General features: G+C 45.7%; 2 protein-coding genes across 5 annotated transcripts in view; both read right to left on the minus strand.

The window, feature by feature from the left end:
* LOC149278887 (uncharacterized protein KIAA1671-like) overlaps window positions 1–7,597 on the minus strand; it is a 34,050-nt gene extending 26,453 nt beyond the window's left edge. For 2 of the 4 annotated variants that reach the window (XR_016278613.1, XM_089501621.1), the window contains exons 1-2: window positions 4,932–7,597; window positions 4,674–4,775 (exon numbers count right to left, since the gene is read on the minus strand). Coding sequence is in view for 3 of the 4 variants with exons in the window: in XM_089501621.1 (XP_089357747.1) it covers window positions 4,674–4,775; window positions 4,932–6,719 (1,890 nt within the window). In the remaining variant the exon portion in view is untranslated. The remainder of the gene's footprint in view (window positions 1–4,673; window positions 4,776–4,931) is intronic. The other 2 variants (XM_089501622.1, XM_089501620.1) reach the window with 2 other exon arrangements.
* LOC149278888 (uncharacterized protein KIAA1671-like) overlaps window positions 6,844–22,551 on the minus strand; it is a 33,515-nt gene continuing 17,807 nt past the window's right edge. Inside the window, exons 2-5 of the mRNA XM_089501634.1 lie at window positions 16,808–16,888; window positions 15,358–16,689; window positions 13,861–13,939; window positions 6,844–7,584 (exon numbers count right to left, since the gene is read on the minus strand). Coding sequence (XP_089357760.1) covers window positions 6,844–7,584; window positions 13,861–13,939; window positions 15,358–16,643 — 2,106 coding nt within the window. The 5' untranslated portion in view covers window positions 16,644–16,689; window positions 16,808–16,888. The remainder of the gene's footprint in view (window positions 7,585–13,860; window positions 13,940–15,357; window positions 16,690–16,807; window positions 16,889–22,551) is intronic.

Consider the following 22,551-nt stretch of genomic DNA (forward strand, 5'->3'; position numbering starts at 1 on the left):
ACTCAGCTTGGAAGGCTTGGAAGTCTTCCCTGCAGGATGAGGAAGAGGCCATGCAGGAATACATAGAATAATAAAGACGGAAGAGTCCATCACTCCCTCTGCCATTCAGGAATGCAGAGAACATTAGAGTCTTAAGGGTCTAATAAGGGTCCTATAGTCCAACCCTCCTTCTGCCATGAAGGAATACATAGAACATTAGAGTCTTAAGGGTCTAATAAGGGTCCTATAGTGCAACCCTCCTTTTGCCATGAAGGAATACATAGAACATTAGAGTCTTAAGGGTCTAATAAGGGTCCTATAGTCCAACCCTACTTCTGCCATGCAGGAATACATAGAATATTAGAGTCTTAAGGGGCTAATAAGGGTCCTATAGTCCAACCCTCCTTCTGCCATGTAGGAATACAGAAAACATTAGTGTCTTAAGGGGCTAATAAGGGACCTATAGTCCAACCTTCATTCTGCCATGCAGGAATACATAGAACATTAGAGTCTTAAGGGTCTAATAAGGATCCTATAGTCCAACCCTCCTTCTGCCATGCAGGAATACAGAGAACACTATAGTTATAAGGGCCATATAGTCCAACCCTCTCTTCCACAAAAGCACCATATTAGCACAAGCAACACAACAGCAAAGGAGGTGGAAGGGGAACAAACACGACAACTCACTTCCATCCCCAAGGGAGGAAATGGAAGCCAGCTGTTTCCTCTCCCAACGAAATGGCCTAATTTCCTATTCGGAAATCGCAACTCAACAACTTCAGGACTGGGCCAGATCTCCAAAATGCCAGGTTTCCGTTTTAATGTTTCTGCCAGGCAGGAATACATAGGATCCTAGAGTCGGAAGGTGCTACTAAGGGCCATAGAGTCCAACCCTCCTTCTCTCATGCAGGAATACATAGGATCCTAAAGGTGCTACTAAGGGCCATAGAGTCCAAACCTGTCATGCAGAAATACATAGGACACTAGAGTCAGGAAGGACTAGTAAGGGTCCTATAGTCCAACCCTCCTTCTGCCATGCTGGAATACATAGGATCCTAGAGTGAGAAGAACTATAGGACCTTTAGTAGTCCCTTCCATCTATATTATTCTACGTATTCCTGCATGACAGAATGTGGGTTGGACTATATAACCCTTAGTAGTTCCCTTCCATATTTATTATTCTATCAGACACTGACCATAGAAAGGCACTGGAGATTCCTAGAGAGGACACTTCCCTAGGCATTTTTGTAGCTCTTCCAGCGTTATTCTATGGCCAACGTCCAGCAGAGGTTGACCATAGAACTCTGGACCTAGAGATTCCTAGAGTGGCAGTAGGCTCAATCGCTGGGGTCCATCCCACATTTCAGGAGGCCAACAAATTAGTCTAATGTCAGATTTCATCCGGGTTCGAGATGCGCCTTAACACGACACTCCTTATCATTTATTCATAAACTCACCGAAACGCAATGGTGAGTCCTTGAATATTATTAACAACTCAGCATGTAAGGAATGATAAAATAATCATCGTAGAGAAGGTTAAAATCCAGCCGTGGGAATTCATGTTTTCGATTACTATCTGTGTCAACGGCGCTCCCTTGTGGAAAAGACTCGGAATTGCGTCGCGGAGGAACCGTTACGAAACTCAGTTAAAGGTTACTATTACGATGATGATGATGATGATGATGATGATGATGATGATGATGATGATGATCTCTCCTTTGGTCAAAAGGATGTTATAACATGATAAATAATGATGATGATGATGATAATTATTATCTACCGTTCGATTGAATAAAATAATAATAATAATAATTAAAATGTTATAAAACATATAAATAATAACAGTAATAATTTGTAATGTTATAAACATATAAATAATAATAATAATTGATTGATTGATTGATTAATAAAATTCCAATTTTCTTCTGCTTAGCGAAAGCGTGCTTTGCTCTATGCCGCGTGTTGCGATTCATTAAAATGTTTGCATTTAAATGGATTAAAGCCGTTAAACAACTGCAGTTCTTAACCTTTGACCTTTTTGACTGTATCTGACTATCCTTCCTAGCCAGCAATGCATTCTGAGGGATGCAGTCTGGAACCGTAGTCCGGGGAATTTGCAAAACGGAAGCCATGTTTTGCAAAACATCTCATCCTTGCAAATCAATTAACAAAGGCAATTAAGTCCTTCAAAGGAGGAAAATGACAGAAACTTGAGTAGCCAAGCAACTAATTAGTAGTGGAGCAATTAATGACCTCCAGATGGTGCAAAATTTTGGCTTGGGAACAAGGTTATAACGGGAGAGACCCTCAGAGAAGAATGGCACTTTTAGGAGTTGCATTTTGTGCAGTTTTGTTTTCTGGAAAAGCTACTTACACTGGATGCAAAACGTACTCGTTGGAAGAGTTTTTGGACTCCATGTCCCACAATCCACAGCTAATATTGACCTGGGAAGGATGGGGGATACAGCCCAAACTTCTTCTGCCATGCAGGATTACATAGAATTCTTCTGCAATGTAGGAATACATAGGATCCCAGAGTCAGAAGGGACTACAAAGGGCCATACAGTCGAACCCTCCTTCTGCCATGCAGGAATACATAGGATCCTAGAGTCAGAAGGGACTACTAAGGGCCATATAGTCTAAATCTCCTTCGGCCATGCAGGAATACATAGAATAATACAGACGGAAGGGGCTACCAAGGGCCATATAGTCCAACCCTCCTTCTGCCATGCAGGTATACATAGAATGATAAAGACGGAAGTGATATACTTTCTCTGCGTCATCTCAAAAGCCGCGAATGAGACGACGACGATAACGAGACGATATAACGTGGCGCAATCACTCACCCAAAAAGACCACACGGATTTCAACAGGTTTGAACAGTAATAATAATACTCCATTTTGTCCGGCTTTTTAAAAGCCTCGTCTCTTTTGATTCTCGGTGGAAAGTTACGAGCATCAATTATTCATCTGTTCGCTCGTTCGTTCTCTTGAAAAAAGATCTTTGCAAAGCCAGCAGAAAGTATCACGTGACGGCCACGTTATTTTAACATATACCATCCTTCTGCCATGCAGGAATACATAGAACACTAGAGTCGGAAGGGACTAATAAGGGCCATATAGTTCAACCCTCCTTCTGCCATGCAGGAATACATAGGATCCTTGAGTCGGAAGGGACTACTAAGGGCCATCTAGTCCAACCATCATGAGGGGGAGAGAGGCCTGGCCTGGAAGACAAAGAGCCCTCCTTCTGACCACCATCTTGAGGGGGGGAGAGGCAGGCCAGCAACAACAGGCCTTGCCTGGAAGACAACATTCTCCCCAACTGTCATCTTTCGGCCTCTGAGGGAGAGAGAAGGCTGGCCCAGTACCATCAGGGGCTAGCCTGAAGAAAGAGGCTCCTCCCTCCCCAACTGTCATCTTTCGGCCTCTGAGGGAGAGAGTAGGCTGGCCCAGTTCCATCAGGGGCTAGCCTGAAGGAAGAGGCTCCTCCTTCCCTAACTGTCATCTTTCGGTCTCTGAGGGAGAGAGAAGGCTGGCCCAGTACCATCAGGGGCTAGCCTGAAGAAAGAGGCTCCTCCCTCCCTAACTGTCATCTTTCGGCCTCTGAGGAAGAGAGTAGGCTGGCCCAATACCATCAGGGGCTAGCCTGAAGAAAGAGGCTCCTCCCTCCCTAACTGTCATCTTTCGGCCTCTGAGGGAGAGAGAAGGCTGGTCCAGTTCCATCAGGGGCTAGCCTGAAGGAAGAGGCTCCTCCCTCCCTAACTGTCATCTTTCGGCCTCTGAGGGAGAGAGAAGGCTGGCCCAGTACCATCAGGGGCTAGCCTGAAGAAAGAGGCTCCTCCCTCCCTAACTGTCATCTTTCGGCCTCTGAGGGAGAGAGTAGGCTGGCCCAGTTCCATCAGGGGCTAGCCCGAAGGAAGAGGCTCCTCCCTCCCTAACTGTCATCTTTCGGCCTCTGAGGGAGAGAGAAGGCTGGCCCAGTACCATCAGGGGCTAGCCTGAAGAAAGAGGCTCCTCCCTCCCTAACTGTCATCTTTCGGCCTCTGAGGAAGAGAGTAGGCTGGCCCAGTTCCATCAGGGGCTAGCCTGAAGAAGAAGAGCCCTCCCTCCGGTCCATCTGCCTTGGTCCAGGCCTCAGAGGGAGAGAAGAATGCTGGACCTGATTCCTTCCCTCCCTCACCATTCCCTTCTCCTTTTGTGTCGTGTCTTTTAGATTGTAAGCCTGTGGGCAGGGAACTGTCTGTTATCCCTTCTATTGTAAACCGCTCAGATTCCCAGTGATTGGGTGGTATATAAATAAAACCTATTATTATTATTATTATTATTATTATTATTATTATTATTATATACAATACAATATATGTATTGTATATTATCCATTGTATTTTTATATTGTATTGTATACTGAATTTCTTGTACACCGCTATGATCTATTTGGAATAGCTGTTTATAAATAAAACGTATTATTATTATTATTATTATTATTATTATTATTATTAACCCTTCTTCTGCCATGCAGGAATACATAGAACACTAGAGTCGGAAGGGACTAATAAGGACCATATAGTCCAACCCTCCTTCTGCCATGCAGGAATACATAGGATTTATTCTATCTACAGACACCTTTCAACTTACTTTCTGGAAACGAGTGAACTACAAAGCATTTACACAACCGAGGAAGAGCTCACTACCGTCGGCCAATGATCCGTCCTCTTCTCTCTGTAGAAACTCTGACTCTGCCACTGTATCAATGAATAAGGCAAATTTTTCAGTAGCGGTTCCTCGATGTCTTTCTGTGGAGAAACAGATGAGAGGAATACGGTAATTTATGCAAATATAGTTTTAAGCCACACCCACTTCATGTCTCCGCAACACAATTTGGGTCAATTATCCTTGCTATCACTTCATATGCAGATGATATACACGTTTTGCGCCACAACTGGACTTACTTTTTTCCCGTCAGAGACTAAAACGCCACACGATGACACACTCCATTGGCTCAAGCGGTCATCTGCCATTTTGCGCAGGACGCTCCAGTGATCCTCGACTTTTTGGCTGAAAGCGAACCCGCCGCTCCTCGCTTTGGCCTGGCGCACCTTTTCAGAATAGGAGTGTCTCAGATCCGGCAGAGTGTTCGCGAAACCGCTCCCGACGGCACACGGATCCAGTCTGCTATTGGCCGCTGAAGGGTCGCTGCTGTTCCCGAACCCACTCAAGTCAACATTCACGCGCGGGTCGGCTTCCTTGAGGACGCTCACCTCTCGTTTAAATCTCATCTCTTTCAATATAGCGCCCTCAATGGATCGGTTGAATGGAGGGGATAAATCAATGTCCGTGCCAACGGGAACGCCGATATCCGCACTGTAATTAGTGCGTTTCGCTGTCTGGTACCACCGTACGAGATCCACTCCTTCCTCCTTGTTGATGATGATTTTCTTCCGTGCACTGGCTTCATCCGCGTGTTTGTCCGCCATTTTGTTCTCCCAACGAAGAGGAGGACTACATTTCCCATCTCTGGCTGTCACGAGTTCCTCGTCGAAGCTCTCGGATATATCCTTCTTGTCTGCAGTTCCTGGGGAAATATCTGACCTCCTTTTGCCATAACCGCAAGGCGTTTTACTGGCGGATTGGCACCATTGCATCACTTTTTCACGAGAAAATGTATTACTCTCTTCAGGAACCAGAGATGCCTTTTTAGAGTCCTCTTTGTATTCCGCCATTAATGTATCGAGGTCCAAAACTCTCGATCGATAACCGTCCGCCGTTTTATCCTTACTTACTCCCTGGTTCGGGTCGTTACTCTTCTTTTGCACTGGATTTTCGTGATCCTGGGGTAAAGACCTCAAACACAATGGAGACATTGCTCTGGAGCCGTGGGTTGGAAAATGGAGGTCTACCGTTGTCTCTTTGTCCCGGTTCTGGGTCTCATTCTTTATGTCGGTTAGCGGATATTTAACCGGCGCTCTTTGCGGGATTTCGGAGGGATCCTTGTCTCCGAGATCCTTATCCAGAGATCCTTGATTGTCAGAAAACCTATTACCAGCTGAACGGGTTTTCAGAAAAGTAGTGCTCGGCAGAAGAGGGGCGTCATGCGCTAGCAGAGAAACGTATTCGGTTTTGAGCAGATCCGACAGGTTTCTGGATGCGTTCTCATTTCCATTGGGGATCTGGTACGTAAGGACAAAATAGGTCACCATTGCGCCTGAAGGAGAGAGTTCGTTCTTCAGACCGCCATTCGGACTGGGATTGGCGTTCCTCTTCACAGCGGATCCATCCCAAATTTGGAAGGAGTCCCACCTATTTGGCGCATCTGCTCTCTCTTGAGCCTCCTCCATCCTGAAGGCGTCATGAGGCAACGTCTTCCTCCGCCATCTTTCCACGGGTTTCAGTGGGGAGATGCCACGGACACTTTTCCTGACTCCCTCGTCTGTGTTAGTTTCACAAAATCCATCTTTTTTCGATCTGTGGTTGGGATTGTCTGGCCCTTCTTGCGCCGTTGATATTCCAGACTCGTCTTGACCGGATGTTCTTGGACGCCGTTGGCTCATCTTACATAAATTCGGCTGGATCTCACACTTGTCCGTCGCACTTGTTCTGGATTCGCACACCTCTATCATACCTGGGTCAACTCTGAAACCCTCTGGGAAGCGTTTCACCATTCCAGAACCTTCTTTCACCTTTCTGACGAGCACCACGTCTCTCCGATCTATATCGGTTTCTGCCATCGGCGTAGACATCTTCTCCTCCGCTCGCTCCCAATCCTTACTTCTGTTCGCGAAATACGACGCAATTGCGGTCGCCGGATGTTGTCCACTCCAACTTCTGTCTGCCTCGTCGGTTACTCGTTTGTGCAGCGATCCTTTAGGATATCTCGTCCGTGTCGATTTTACGGTGCTTTCCCCCCGAATCTTTCCAACCTTGAACGTCGAGACTATGGACCCAAACGGCGTCTGCAAAGCCGCCGCCGTCCGTTCTCGTCATCTCTTTCAGAGACCTCCTGCTCCAAAGCGTGACCGCTTTATCCTCCGGCGCCATTGTAATCGCCTCGCTCTGGACCCGATCCCCGATTATTTGGAGGATTTCATACCTCAGTTCTATCCTTTGGTAAATTAACGAGTCTTCGACGGGTTTTGGAGGGGTTTTGTCACACTCCCATGCAGTCGATTGCACAATTTTATCCTCGCTTACAAGCCTCGTTTTCCTCACTCTTTCGGCATCCGTCGCCATGTCGGGAACCTTTCTCGAGGTTACTTTAGCGTCCAGGACTTTCTCCACCCACGATTCCCTGAAATGTCCAGCTTGATCGGCAGAGGGGTCACTCGTCAGCCATGGCACAAAGTGGTTCGCCACTACTATATGTCTCTCCATGTTGTGCTCAAACATAGTCGCCCTGACAGTTTTAACGACTGCGTTTTCGGGGATTTTGATGTTGTGAGTTGCAGCCGAAGCGGGACTGTCGCCTTGTGCCACCGACGCACTTTGTCTCCCTTTCGCCGAGCCGCCATCTTTGTCAGGAAACTCATCCGTAAAAGGCGTTTTCACAACCGGTTGCAGCTTCCATGGATTTCTGGTTTCTCTTCCGCAATGAGGAGTTCTTTCTTTCTGAAACACAAATAAAAATATCTATTTAAGAATTTTTTCTAAATTATGCTTATAATCCGAATATTATATATCATATAACACATTACATAATTATAAATAAACGTGCAAAAATCTGTTATAATAACAAAAAATCTATCACCTAAAGAGGAGAATGAATTACAGATCATTACAAATTGTAAGGTCGTAAAAAAAACTAAATACTTAGGTATCTGGATATCAAACAGAAATATTGATTTATTTGAAAATAACTACAATCATATTTGGAAGAAAATAAGGCAGGACCTTCAGAAATGGTCAAAACTAAACCTCTCCTTCTCTGGAAGAATTGCTGCCATCAAAATGACTGTTCTACCCAGGCTTAACTACCTGTTTACCAATATCCCAATAATCTCTAATTTGAAAAAACTTGAAGAGTGGAACAAGGAAATAAGGAAATTCATATGGGCAGGAAAAAAACCTCGGGTTAAATGGAAAACATTAATTGACCTTAACATGAATGGAGGATTTGACCTGCCAGACTTACAAATATATTTTGAAGCAAATTGCCTTACTTGGGCAAGGGAATGGATAAACTTGACAGATGAAAAACTGCTTGCTTTAGAAGGCTTTAATAATCGCTATGGCTGGCATGCCTATTTATGGTACGACAAACATAAAGTTAACAGGGAGTTTGAACATCATTTTGTGCGAAAAGCAATTCTTAATGTTTGGCTCAAGGTAAAACATCTCTTTTATGTTAAAATACCAGGATGGGTTTCACCCCACGAGGCGTTTTGTAATAGAACTCAGATCTCCAGTTGGCTGAGGTATGAAGATCTACTCTCAAAAGATAATTTGAATAACTTCATGTTTAAGAAACTAGAGAACATTAAGAACATGGATATCCAAAAGCATTGGTTTCTTTATCAACAACTAGCAGAAAGATTTAAAAATGACTCTCTAATGGAAAAATTTGAAATTAAAAATACTGAATTGGATATCGTGCTACGAAAAGAACAAAATAAATTAACATCTAAATTTTATAAAGTTTTGTTACAAAGGAAAGTGGAAGAAAATGTGATAAAGGACTCGATGATACAGTGGGCCAGAGATCTAGGGAAGACAATTGAACTGAAAAGCTGGCATTACGCCAGAGAAAAAACACGAAAGTTCACTGCTTGTCAAAATTTACAAGAAAACTACAAAAAATGGAGTCAAGATGGTACCTGACGCCTGTCAGACTTGCTAAAATTCATAGGGACAGCAGTAGTCAATGTTGGAAATGTGCAAATACAAAAGGCTCCTGGTTCCATGTATGGTGGGAATGCCCCAAGGTAAAGAAATACTGGAGCCAAATTCATGCATGCATAACAAAAAGTCTTGGGATAAATTTCGATTTGACTCCTGAAATCTATTTGCTTAACATGACTAATAGAATCCCTTGGGAAACAGAGAAAAAACATTGGCGTAAAATCCTATACATGGTCTCAGCAGGGAGGTTATTGCTGGCACAATATTGGAAAAGCAATGAAATACCATCAATAGACGAGTGGCTACTGAAGATATACGACATGATGGAAATGGACAGATTAACTAGAATTATTCAGGGAATAGATGAGGAAGAAGTGGAAAGGGAATGGGAGTCATTAAAAAACTTTTGTGACGACAGATGGAAAGGCATGTAAATCATCGCGTATTTAATTGATATTATTAAGCAATCTCATTTAACAAATAGAAAATAGGGTGTTATAATATAAGTAAGCAAATGTATAGACTGGAGTAATAGAAGAAACATGAAGTGCTATAAGGTAACTATTATATGGAGAGTAATAAACACATGTTGTACAACAGGAAGTTTATTTGTCATCAAGATTTTTGAAGATACAGGATCATTATATGTAATAGTTCTGAGTTGAGATGCTTCCGATTAATTTATGTTGATCGTGTTGAATGTTGTATATCTTCATATTTTAAGCAATAAAAATTAAACAAAAAAAAAACAAAAAAAATTATAAATATCTATATCGATAATATATTATATAATTATAGATATAATCTATATCTATATTATATAATTATAGATATATTATCTATATCTATAATATCTTATTAATATTACTACAGATATGCTAGATATAATATATATAGATATAATATATATGTGTGTGTGTATTCATATATATATATATATATATATATAATTATATGTATAGTATTTACAATATATTATAGATTTATCTAATAATAATAATAATAATATGTTTTATTTATAGACCGCTATTCCGCGATGATCATAGCGGTGTACAGTAAAATCGTAATACAATACAAAATACAGTTAAAGGAGGGAGAAGCCTCATCCTTCAGGCAGTCCAAGATGTTGCTGGTCTGCCTGATGGCTCCCTCTGAGGCCGAGATGACAGTTGAGGAGGGAGGGGCCTCTTCCTTCAGGCAGTCCAAGATGTTGCTGGTCTGCCTGATGACTCCCTCTGAGGCCGAGATGACAGTTGAGGAGGGAGGGGCCTCTTCCTTCAGGCAGTCCAAGATGTTGCTGGTCTGCCTGATGGCTCCCTCTGAGGCCGAGATGACAGTTGAGGAGGGAGGGGCCTCTTCCTTCAGGCAGTCCAAGATGTTGCTGGTCTGCCTGATGGCTCCCTCTGAGGCCGAGATGACAGTTGAGGAGGGAGGGGCCTCTTCCTTCAGGCAGTCCAAGATGTTGCTGGTCTGCCTGATAGCTCCCTCTGAGGCCGAGATGACAGTTGAGGAGGGAGGGGCCTCTTCCTTCAGGCAGTCCAAGATGTTGCTGGTCTGCCTGATGGCTCCCTCTGAGGCTGAGATGACAGTTGAGGAGGGAGGGGCCTCTTCCTTCAGGCAGTCCAAGATGTTGCTGGGTCTGCCTGATCTCTCCCTCTGAGGCCAAGATGACAGTTGAGGAGGGAGGGGCCTCTTCCTTCAGGCAGTCCAAGATGTTGCTGGGTCTGCCTGATGGCTCCCTCTGAGGCCGAGATGACAGTTGAGGAGGGAGGGGCCTCTTCCTTCAGGCAGTCCAAGATGTTGCTGGTCTGCCTGATGACTCCCTCTGAGGCCGAGATGACAGTTGAGGAGGGAGGGGCCTCTTCCTTCAGGCAGTCCAAGATGTTGCTGGTCTGCCTGATGACTCCCTCTGAGGCCGAGATGACAGTTGAGGAGGGAGGGGCCTCTTCCTTCAGGCAGTCCAAGATGTTGCTGGTCTGCCTGATGGCTCCCTCTGAGGCCGAGATGACAGTTGAGGAGGGAGGGGCCTCTTCCTTCAGGCAGTCCAAGATGTTGCTGGTCTGCCTGATGACTCCCTCTGAGGCCGAGATGACAGTTGAGGAGGGAGGGGCCTCTTCCTTCAGGCAGTCCAAGATGTTGCTGGGTCTGCCTGATGGCTCCCTCTGAGGCCGAGATGACAGTTGAGGAGGGAGGGGCCTCTTCCTTCAGGCAGTCCAAGATGTTGCTGGTCTGCCTGATGACTCCCTCTGAGGCCGAGATGACAGTTGAGGAGGGAGGGGCCTCTTCCTTCAGGCAGTCCAAGATGTTGCTGGTCTGCCTGATGGCTCCCTCTGAGGCCGAGATGACAGTTGAGGAGGGAGGGGCCTCTTCCTTCAGGCAGTCCAAGATGTTGCTGGTCTGCCTGATGGCTCCCTCTGAGGCCAAGATGACAGTTGAGGAGGGAGGGGCCTCTTCCTTCAGGCAGTCCAAGATGTTGCTGGGTCTGCCTGATCTCTCCCTCTGAGGCCAAGATGACAGTTGAGGAGGGAGGGGCCTCTTCCTTCAGGCAGTCCAAGATGTTGCTGGGTCTGCCTGATGGCTCCCTCTGAGGCCGAGATGACAGTTGAGGAGGGAGGGGCCTCTTCCTTCAGGCAGTCCAAGATGTTGCTGGTCTGCCTGATGACTCCCTCTGAGGCCAAGATGACAGTTGAGGAGGGAGGGGCCTCTTCCTTCAGGCAGTCCAAGATGTTGCTGGGTCTGCCTGATCTCTCCCTCTGAGGCCAAGATGACAGTTGAGGAGGGAGGGGCCTCTTCCTTCAGGCAGTCCAAGATGTTGCTGGGTCTGCCTGATGGCTCCCTCTGAGGCCGAGATGACAGTTGAGGAGGGAGGGGCCTCTTCCTTCAGGCAGTCCAAGATGTTGCTGGTCTGCCTGATGGCTCCCTCTGAGGCCAAGATGACAGTTGAGGAGGGAGGGGCCTCTTCCTTCAGGCAGTCCAAGATGTTGCTGGTCTGCCTGATGGCTCCCTCTGAGGCCGAGATGACAGTTAAGGAGGGAGGGGCCTCTTCCTTCAGGCAGTCCCTGATGTTGCTGGTCTGCCTGATGGCTCCCTCTGAGGCCGAGATGACAGTTGAGGAGGGAGGGGCCTCTTCCTTCAGGCAGTCCCTGATGTTGCTGGGTCTGCCTGATGGCTCCCTCTGAGGCCGAGATGATAGTTGAGGAGGGAGGGGCCTCTTCCTTCAGGCAGTCCAAGATGTTGCTGGTCTGCCTGATGGCTCCCTCTGAGGCCGAGATGACAGTTAAGGAGGGAGGGGCCTCTTCCTTCAGGCTGTCCCTGATGTTGCTGGTCTGCCTGATGACTCCCTCTGAGGCCCAGATGACAGTTGAGGAGGGAGGGGCCTCTTCCTTCAGGCAGTCCAAGATGTTGCTGGTCTGCCTGATGGCTCCCTCTGAGGCTGAGATGACAGTTGAGGAGGGAGGGGCCTCTTCCTTCAGGCAGTCCAAGATGTTGCTGGGTCTGCCTGATGGCTCCCTCTGAGGCCGAGATGACAGTTGAGGAGGGAGGGGCCTCTTCCTTCAGGCAGTCCAAGATGTTGCTGGTCTGCCTGATGGCTCCCTCTGAGGCCGAGATGACAGTTGAGGAGGGAGGGGCCTCTTCCTTCAGGCAGTCCCTGATGTTGCTGGGTCTGCCTGATGGCTCCCTCTGAGGCCGAGATGACAGTTGAGGAGGGAGGGGCCTCTTCCTTCAGGCAGTCCCTGATGTTGCTGGTCTGCCTGATGGCTCCCTCTGAGGCCGAGATGACAGTTGAGGAGGGAGGGGCCTCTTCCTTCAGGCAGTCCAAGATGTTGCTGGTCTGCCTGATGGCTCCCTCTGAGGCCGAGATGACAGTTGAGGAGGGAGGGGCCTCTTCCTTCAGGCAGTCCCTGATGTTGCTGGGTCTGCCTGATGGCTCCCTCTGAGGCCGAGATGACAGTTGAGGAGGGAGGGGCCTCTTCCTTCAGGCAGTCCCTGATATTGCTGGTCTGCCTGATGGCTCCCTCTGAGGCCGAGATGACAGTAATAATGCAGATTATAAATATTTCATATAATTAAAGATATTATAGATATATTTTAAATATTATAGATATAATAATATAATATAATATATATAATATAATAAATGTAAAATAGCTTACTTGCTAATTAGCTTACTTGCTGTTTACCGCTATGATCTTTGGAATAGTGGTATATAAATAAAACAAATTAAAATTAAATTAATTAATTAAATGTAAAAGAGCGGGATACAAATAAATAAAATAATAAAATAAATAACATTTATATCTATACTATAAATATATCAATCTATATAAATATTATTAAATATTATTAAATATACATTACAGATAAAATACAATAATATAGATATTATAGATATTATATCTATAATATATTATAAATATTATATATAAATACAACAATATATAATCTATAATATGCTACAACAATAATCTATATTATATATTTAAATATTATAGATATAATATATAAATATATTATTAAATATATAATAGATATTACAAATACAATAAAATAGATAGATAGATATTACAGATATCTACTATACATTATTATATTATTCAAGATTTAGATATTATAAATAATTGCATACATATATATATATATATATATATTTACACATATATAAAATAAATTATATAATACCTATAATTTATAGATAGATAGATAGATAGAGAGATAGATAGATAGATGATATAATATACCCTTAAGGATTTTGGATATTATAATCTAGATATTACAGATATAATATATTTTAAATGAACGATGGTCAGATAGGCACCACTTTTGCCGCAACTCCTGACATAACCTTTCCTCCTTCTCCTGGTGCAGGGTGGCTCCGCGAGGGAAATAATCCCATAATTTGATTACAATTAAGTCATTCTTAAAACACAATGTCCTACTTTCCTTTCTTTCTTTCATTCAAAGCCATCTGGGCAACTAACACGTCTTAATCCGCCATCCTTTTGTGTTCGAGAGAAAATGCCAAAACCGCACAATGCTTTCCCTCACCTCTCTAGCGTCCTGCAACTCGCCAGGCAGCTTCCGCGTCGCATCCAGCGGCTTCTCGGGTGCCGGTGAGCCAGAAAACCTATTTATATGTGGGACGAAATGTGCACATAATCACAGATCCTGTTTTATTCCTATGCGAAACAAAAGGCATCTTCACTTTGCTGCGGAAGCGTACCATAGAGTTGCACTGGAGGACCTACAAATGCCTAGAGAGGACACTTCTCTAGGCATTTAATAGGACTTTTAGTGCAATTCTCTGGTAAGCATGACTCCCTATCCAACCATTGAGTCAATGGGTCTACTCTAGTTAGGTCCAAGCATTGAATCTATGGGATTTACCAATGGGTTGGACCCTGCATCCAACCATTGAGTCAATGGTTGAGTCAATGGTTGAGTCAACGGTTGGGTCAACGGTTGGGTCAACGATTGGGTCAATGGTTGAGTCAATGGTTAAGTCTACTCAACTAGAGTACAGACCCATTTATCTACGGAATGGACCTGCCATTCACCCATTGAGTCAATGGTTCTACTCTAGTTGGGTCTAAGCATTGAATCTATAGGATTTACCTAGGGGTTGGACTCCACATCTAACCATTGAGTCAATGGTTGGGTCTCTACCCAACTAGAGTAGAGACCCAACCATTGAATACATGGGATTTACTTATGGTTTGGACTCCGTACTCAACCACTGAGTCAACGGTTGGGTCAATGGTTGAATCTACTCAACTAGAGTAGAGACCCAACCATTGAATCCATGGGATTTATCTATGGGGTGGACCGTCCATTCAACCAATGAGTCAATGGGTGTACTCTAGTTGGGTCTAAGCATTGAATCTATAGGATTTACCTATGGCTTGGACTCCACATCCAACCATTGAGTCAATAGTTGAGTCAATGGTTGGGTCTCTACCCAACTAGAGACCAAACCATTGAATCCATGGGATTTACTTATGGGTTGGACCCTCCATTCAACTATTGAGTCAACAGTTGGGTCTCTACTCTACCCAGCTAGAGTAGGGACCCAACAATTGAACCCATGGGATTTACTTATGGGTTGGACCCTCCACTCAATCATTGAGTCAATGGTTGGGACTCTACTCTACCCAACTAGAGTAGAGACCCAACCACTGAATCCATGGGACTTATTTATGGGTTGGACTCCCTACTCAATCGTTGAGTCAACGGTTGTGTCTCTACCCAACTAGAATAGAGAACCAACCATTGAACCCATGGGACTTACTTATGGGTCGACTCCCTACTCAACCATTGAGTCAATGGTTGCGTCTCTACCCAACTAGAGTAGAAACCCAACCATTGAACCCATGGGACTTACTTATGGGTCGGACTCCCTACTAACCACTGAGTCAATGGTTGGTTCTCTACCCAACTAGAGTAGAGACCCAACCATTGAACCCATGGGACTTATTTATGGGTCAGACTCCCTACTCAACTGTTGACTCAATGGACCAAAGTCAACATTTACAACCCAAAACTCACATCTTCATCAAGTCCGAAGAAAGGGGCCGAGATTGAAAAGACCGCTGAAGGTTGTAATGTTTGAGGTCTGCATTGTCTACAGTCAGTTCTTTGATCCTCTGTTGAATGTTCATAACCTTCATCTCTTTCGCGGAGCTTCCGGGGAGGGGTTCCGCATCTGCCGCAGATGACGTGTTCGCCGCCGGATCCGGGGTATCCGCTGTATTCCAGACACCTTTCGAAGATTCGTTTTCGACCTCCGCATGATCCTTGGTGTTTTCGACCCTGAAACGAGACTCGTTATGATTTAGGACTGAAGACGGCAGTTTGCTTTTGTCCGAAATCGCCACAAGATCTTTGTCGTGATTTTTGCACCACGGGTTTTTCTTCTTGAAACCGTCGCCCAGAGTGGACTTCCAGATTGGCGGCACGGCTTTGCTTTCGTCAGCGACTGCCAGATTTGGTTTCGAATAATCGGACAGAATTGAACCCGGCGTTTCATTACGTTCGGACTGGCGAGATGTCCTCTGCGCCAATAAATTTTCGAACTTCGTGCTGAGATCCATCGACAGCAGTCTCAGTTTGCGACCACACGGTTTTTTGGGTTTCGCCTTGTCGGGGATATCAGTAACGCTCGTTTTTTGATCTTTTAACAATTCCAAGAAGATAGTGGACACCGGTCGCGGCTTCGTCCGTGCTGCACCCATCACACATCTTCCGATATTGGCAGATCCCAAAAAGGTATCTTTTCTTTCGAGGGATTTATTACGCGGTGTCCATAAATCCGCTGATGGAGAAGAAACATAATCTTGTCGAGCACTGCAAACGGCGAACACTTTATCCAGATTTACTTGTGCTTTACCTTTCTCGCTACTTGCTGTTTCGAAGAGGATGATGGTATTCGATGGCGGGTTTGGATAAAAAGGTATACTCGCCGCAAAGTCCTTGGAGGATTTGTTCTCAATTGATTTTTGGTCCAACAATGGTGAGACCATTGATACTTTCACCGCCGCCACCGCATCTTCGTATTTGAGGGTCGCTACGGGAGGTCTGACTGCGGCAAACGTTTCCCAAGACTTCTCCCTCGAGAACAGCCGAGGGGTCAAGCACAGCCGGGAGGTGGCCGGAGGCATGATGGACAGCCAGACGGTGCGGTTCCCGTATTTGTCCCCCTTGTCCACACGGTCGCCGTTTTTGGTGTCAGAAAATGGGCTGACGAAAGCGCGTTGCAGGGTCATCTCATTCCGCGGCTCACCGATGTTTGTCAAGGCAGTGATAGCGGCGCCAACATTGACTTGTGTCACCATGGCATTCCCCGTCCTGTCAAACGCCACACAGGAGCAGGAAGATCCGCTATCGAAACGGGAAGAAGAACATGGATTAAATTAGGATTTAATTAGGATTCGTACCCGGTCCATTTACGGCAACAGCTACCAGCACAAACGTTTTTTGCAAAAAAAGTGCCATTTACCGTAAAATGGCGCCGTTGAAAGAAGCGGCGGATGGGATCCGGAGTCATCCTGAACATCAATGCCTCTCAAGATGGATGATTCTGTGAATTAAAAAGTGAAATAGGACCCTTATTAGTCCCTTTCGACTCTAGCATTCTATGTATTCCTGCATGGCAGAAGGATTCAATGTATTTCTGCATGGCAGAAAGATGGTTGGACTATATGGCCCTCAGTAGCCCCTTTCGTCTTTATTATTCTATGTATTCTTGCATGTATTCTATGTATTCCTGCATGTATTCTATGTATTCTTGCATGGTGGAAGGTGGGTTGGAGTATAGGACCCTTTGTAGCCTGTGAAGACGCACCCAACTAAAGGTGGTGGCAGATTTGGGTGTGCAACGCCGCTACCCTGATGATATCAAACTCTTCTACCCAAAAAGGCTCTGATGCTGAGTGTAAAGTTCAAAAAGGAGGAAGTTTAATTTAAAGAACAAAATAAAGAGTTTTCTCCTCCCCAGCTCTAAATAACTTGAAATAAAAGATACTTTACAGAATTTCAGCAATCTTCAGGGGGTCATCTTTCTGGGTCTGATCTTGGTTTGATCTCCTCTCTCAGTGGAGCTGGTGCAGGGTCTTTCAGCTCCTGATCTCTTTGTCTTGAAGTAGGTAACTAATTTCTGGTAACTGATTTGGCTAATTACTGGTAACTAAAACGGCTAACGTTCTTGGCAACTAAATTGGCTAACGTGTAAGAAATGCCCTTTCTGGCTGTCTGGGCCTGTTTGCCACCAAAAGACAGGTCTCTGCCTGCTCACAGCAAAGACTGCTCCAAACTAAAAACCTCAAGCTAAAGCAGAGTATGCTGGGAAAGGGCAAACCAAACCTGGAAAAATGCAGGGGATCCTACAGCTCTTCCCGCAACTAATACAATGAATTTTCCTACGCTAAAATATTTTATGGCCTGAACCAACACAAAAGAAAATGCAGGAGAAGATTCAAATAGTCCTGGCAGGACATCACATAGCCCCTTCCATCTTTATTACATAGAATAATAAAGATGGAAGGGGCTATGTGATGTCCTGCCAGGACTATTTGCATGTATTCTATGTATTCCTGCATGTATTCTATGTATTCCTGCATGGCAGAAGGTGGGTTGGACTATAGGAGCCTTTGTAGCCCCTTCCATCTTTATTATTCTATGTATTCCTGCATGGCAGAAGGTGGGTTGGACTATAGGACCCTTTGTAGCCCCTTCCATCTTTATTATTCTATGTATTCCTGCATGGCAGAAGGTGGGTTGGACTATAGGACCTTTTGTAGCCCCTTCCATCTTTATTATTCTATGTATTCCTGCATGGCAGAGGTGGGTTGGACTATAGGACCCTTTGTAGCCCCTTCCATCTTTATTATTCTATGTATTCCTGCATGGCAGAAGGTGGGTTGGACTATAGGATCCTTTGTAGTCCCTTCCATCTTTATTATTCTATGTATTCCTGCATGGCAGAAGGTGGGTTGGACTATAGGACCCTTTGTAGCCCCTTCCATCTTTATTATTCTACGTATTCCTGCATGGCAGAAGGTGGGCTGGACTATAGGACCCTTAGTAGCTCCTTCCATCTATTATTCTATGTATTGCTGCATGTATTCTATGTATTCCTGCATGGCGGAAGGTGGACACGTTGCCGAAATCTGGGCGTGACGGCAATGACTAACAACAACAACAACAACAACAACAACAATGATCGTCTATATTTAGCAAAACTTAAAAACAACACAGAGATAAGTGACATAACTGGCACCGCAAAGCAGGAATGTTTGGAGCAGGAAATGTTTGGGGAGGGAGGGAAGCATTGTTATTATTGTGTCCTCTCGAACCCAGACACACACACACACACACACACACACACACACACACGTAATATAAAATGGATGAAAGGGATGGGTGTGTTGTGTTTCTCAACTGTTGTGTATCTCAGGAAAGCCAACAATCAAAAGGGACATAAAGGGTGTTTGTAGGAAAGTCCCTTCTTTGTGTACAACATGGAGGAGTACCTAGAATAATAAATATAGAAGGGACTACTAAGGGTCACAAAGTCCAACCCACCTTCTGCCATGCAGGAATACATAGAATACATGCAGGAATACCTAGAATAATAAAGACGGAAGGTACAACTAAGGGTCCTATAGTCCAACCCGCCTTCTGCCATGCAGGAATACATAGAATAACAAAGATGGAAGGGGCTACAAAGGGTCCTATAGTTCAACCCACCTTCTTCCATGCAGGAATACATAGAATACATGCATGAATACATAGAATAATAAATATGGAAGGGACTACTAAGGGTCTTATAGTCCAACCCACCTTCCGCCATGCAGGAATACATAGAATACATGCAGGAATACATAGAATAATGCAATGAAGGCTTTGCAAAATCCAAGCCTATAGGGATTTTTAATTCATTAAATGCATGCTTGCAAAGCCCCAAATTACCTGAGGATTTTTTTTGTGCCGGACGCAGAGACCTAAAAAAAGAGGAAGAACAGATTTAATTAAAAGCACGCATTTTGCAAATACGTTTAACGAAGGGTTCTCCGCTATCCATCGCCTGAAATTAACGAACCGCCTGTCGGCAATTAGCTGGGCTTAACCTTGCATCCGTTAATAATCCCTTTAGGAATCCAGAAAGTCCATGTAAAGCAAAAGGAAGGGGGAAAAACCCTTCCCCTTTTTAAAGGCAATGGGGTTTTTGAATGCAACTGGGTTTGTAGTTTTCAGGAGACGCTGGGCTACAGCAAACTACAAATACCAGGATTCCCTTGCATCACATTCGGAAATTGCAAAACAATGTAAAGTTAACTGAGAAATATTGCAAATATAATGCAATGATAATAATAATGCAAACATTGCATGCGTGTGTAATAAGTTGCAAAATCCCTGCAAAGCAGGGTCAGCCTCAGATGGCTCCCAAGCACTGCTAAGGCGATGCTTTGGAGGAAGGAGCCAGAAAAACCAGCTCTTGAGGTGGATTCCTTGCCAGAGAAAACCCCTTGAGAAATTCAACAGGAAACTCGGAGGCACTTACAAACTGGTAGTAAACAACTAGTAAATTGCAATTTGCACAGAGACGTAAACATGCTGGTAATTACGCCCGTTTCTTTCGGGGAGGCCAGGTCAGGTTCCTTAATAACCTTGAGATTAGATGGCTATGATAATAGGATCCGATGTATTCCTGCACGGCAGAAGGGTCCTATGTATCCCTGTATGACAGAAGGGTCCTATGTATCCCTGCATGGCTGAAGGGTTCTATGTATCCCTGCATGGCAGAAGGGTCCTATGTATCCCTGCATGGCAGAAGGGTCCTATGCATCCCTGCATGGCAGAAGGGTCCTATGTACACCTGCATGGCAGAAGGGTCCTATGTACCCCTGCTTGGCAGAAGGGTCCTATGTACCCCTGCTTCGCAGAAGGGTCCTATGTATCCCTGAACGGCAGAAGGGTCCTATGTATCACTGCACGGCGGAAGCATCCTATGTATCCCTGCATGGCAGAATGGCCTTATGGGGAGGGGCCGGTGGGAGCGGCCTTCATAAAGCCGGCCCGCTGGCTTCCCCGAAGAGGACGCCGCCCGCCCTCTTTCCACCAGGGCTGGAGCGGCCCCAGGGGACTTTCTCTTACCGCCAGAGCGGCGTTTTCTAGAGGGGAGGGGTTGGTGGGAGCAGCCTTCATAAAGCCGGCCCGCCGGCTTCCCCAAAGGGGACGCCACTCACACCCATATACCATCAGGGAGGAGTGGCAAGGCAGTTGCCTGCTCCGGCTGTTGTAGATTTTTAGAAGGGAGGGCAATTGTAGGTGAGGGCGTGTTGTGTGTCTTGCTAGTGTTGTCAGGAGCTTGTTGGACATGGTGTGTACTTGGTTTGATGAAGGGAAGGGAGGTGTGGCTGGGGTAAGCGGGGCTCCCATCGGAGTAGTGTGGGGCAAGGGGAGATATAGCGGTAGGAGAGTGGAGTCATATTACAAGGGAAGGCGGGATCAATGTGTAATATCTATCTCACCTTCCATCCACTCCCCTAACCAAAGAGGTCTGCGGGTCAGTCCAACCGTACCACAAACCCTGTCTCTACTCCTATGCAATGCCAGGTCTGTTAAGAACAAGACCCACATAATACATGATCTTGTGGAGGATAAGAACTGCGACCTGGCTTGCATTACTGAGACCTGGCTTGGGCCTGAGAGTGAAGCGGTGTAGGCACAGGCCCTCCCTGCCGGGTACTCAGTTAAGGACCAGATCAGGGTAAGTGGCTGGGGTGGGGGAGTTGCCTTGATCCATAAGAACACCTTTGCCTTGACCAGGAACCATGTCCGCCAGACAGACTACATCGAGTGTATATACCTGACCCTGAAGGCCAAGGACAGCTTAGGGATTCTGTTGGTCTACAGGCCACCCTGTGCTCTAACAGACTCCCTGGCTGAGCTGACACAGCTGGTCTCGGAGCTGGTGTTGGAGTCCCCTAGGCTTTTAGTCCTGGGGGACCTCAACATCCCCTTTGAGGCCGGTTTTGTTCCAACTGGTGCGGCTCGGGAGTTCATGGCTACCATGACTGCCATGGGCCTGTCCCAACTGGTCACAGGGCCCACACATTCTGCTGGTAATACACTCGATGTTGTCTTCTGTACGGACATGGAGTCTCCATGGGCAGAGGTAACAAATATTTCTGCCCTGTCATGGACGGATCACTTCTTGGTCGAGGCAAGTATCAAGGCTACTACCCAGATCCCCCCCCGGGGGTGGCGGACCTATTAGAATGGTCCACCCTCGCAGGCTGATGGAACCCAAAAGGTTCCAAGAAGCCCTAGAGGGCTATTTGGTTGGAACTGACGGCGATTCTGTTGAAGCCCTGACTAACATCTGGGATACTGATCTTTCCAGGGCTATACACAGTATCGCTCCCAAGTGTCCTTTCCGGCCTGCTTCCAATAAAAAGCCCTGGTATACGGAAGATCTCAGGGCAAGGAAGCAGGCTGCACAACGACTAGAGCACAAATGGCGGACACATCAGGACTTAGCTGACAAGACACTCCAAGAGTCTCATTTGAAGGCCTACGGAGTGGCAATAGGTGCAGGGTGGTGAGAGAGCTCACTCAGTTGGCTCCCCCCCTGAACCCACTATTGGAGCCATCTAAAGCCTGCTGCGACGAGTTTAACAACTTCTTCGTGGATAAAATCTCTCGGCTAAGAGCTGATCTCAACGCTGTTATTGGTTCAGAATCAAGAGTAGAGGCGTCCAGAGCTTCCGTGGACTCAGTTGCACTGGATCATTTTGAGTCTGTAAGTACCGAGGATGTGGACAAGATCCTCGGTAGCGTTAGGAAGACGACCTGCTCTCTTGATCCCTGCCCTTCATGGCTGGCAGTTCATGGGGGAACGGCGACAACAGAAATGCTGCATCGTATTATCAATTCATCATTCGGGGAGGGCCGTTTTCCATCTAATCTTAAAATGGCCATTGTAAAACCTTTATTAAAGAACCCCCCCCCTTGACCCCCTAATTCGAAATAATTATCGGCCTGTGTCATTGCTGCCATTTTTAGGGAAGGTGATCGAGAGAGCGGTTGCCTCCCAGCTACAGAGGGTCTTGGAGGAAACGGATTATCTGGACCCATTTCAAACCGGTTTCTGGGCGGGCTATGGGGTTGAGACTGCCATGGTCGCCTTAGCCGATGATCTCCGTCTGGGCATGGACAGGGGTAGTGTGTCCCTGTTAG

Source organism: Sceloporus occidentalis, unplaced genomic scaffold, assembly GCF_023333645.1.
Source record: "Sceloporus occidentalis isolate IW3139 unplaced genomic scaffold, rSceOcc1.0.p SCAF_177, whole genome shotgun sequence".
Lineage (NCBI taxonomy): Eukaryota > Metazoa > Chordata > Lepidosauria > Squamata > Phrynosomatidae > Sceloporus > Sceloporus occidentalis.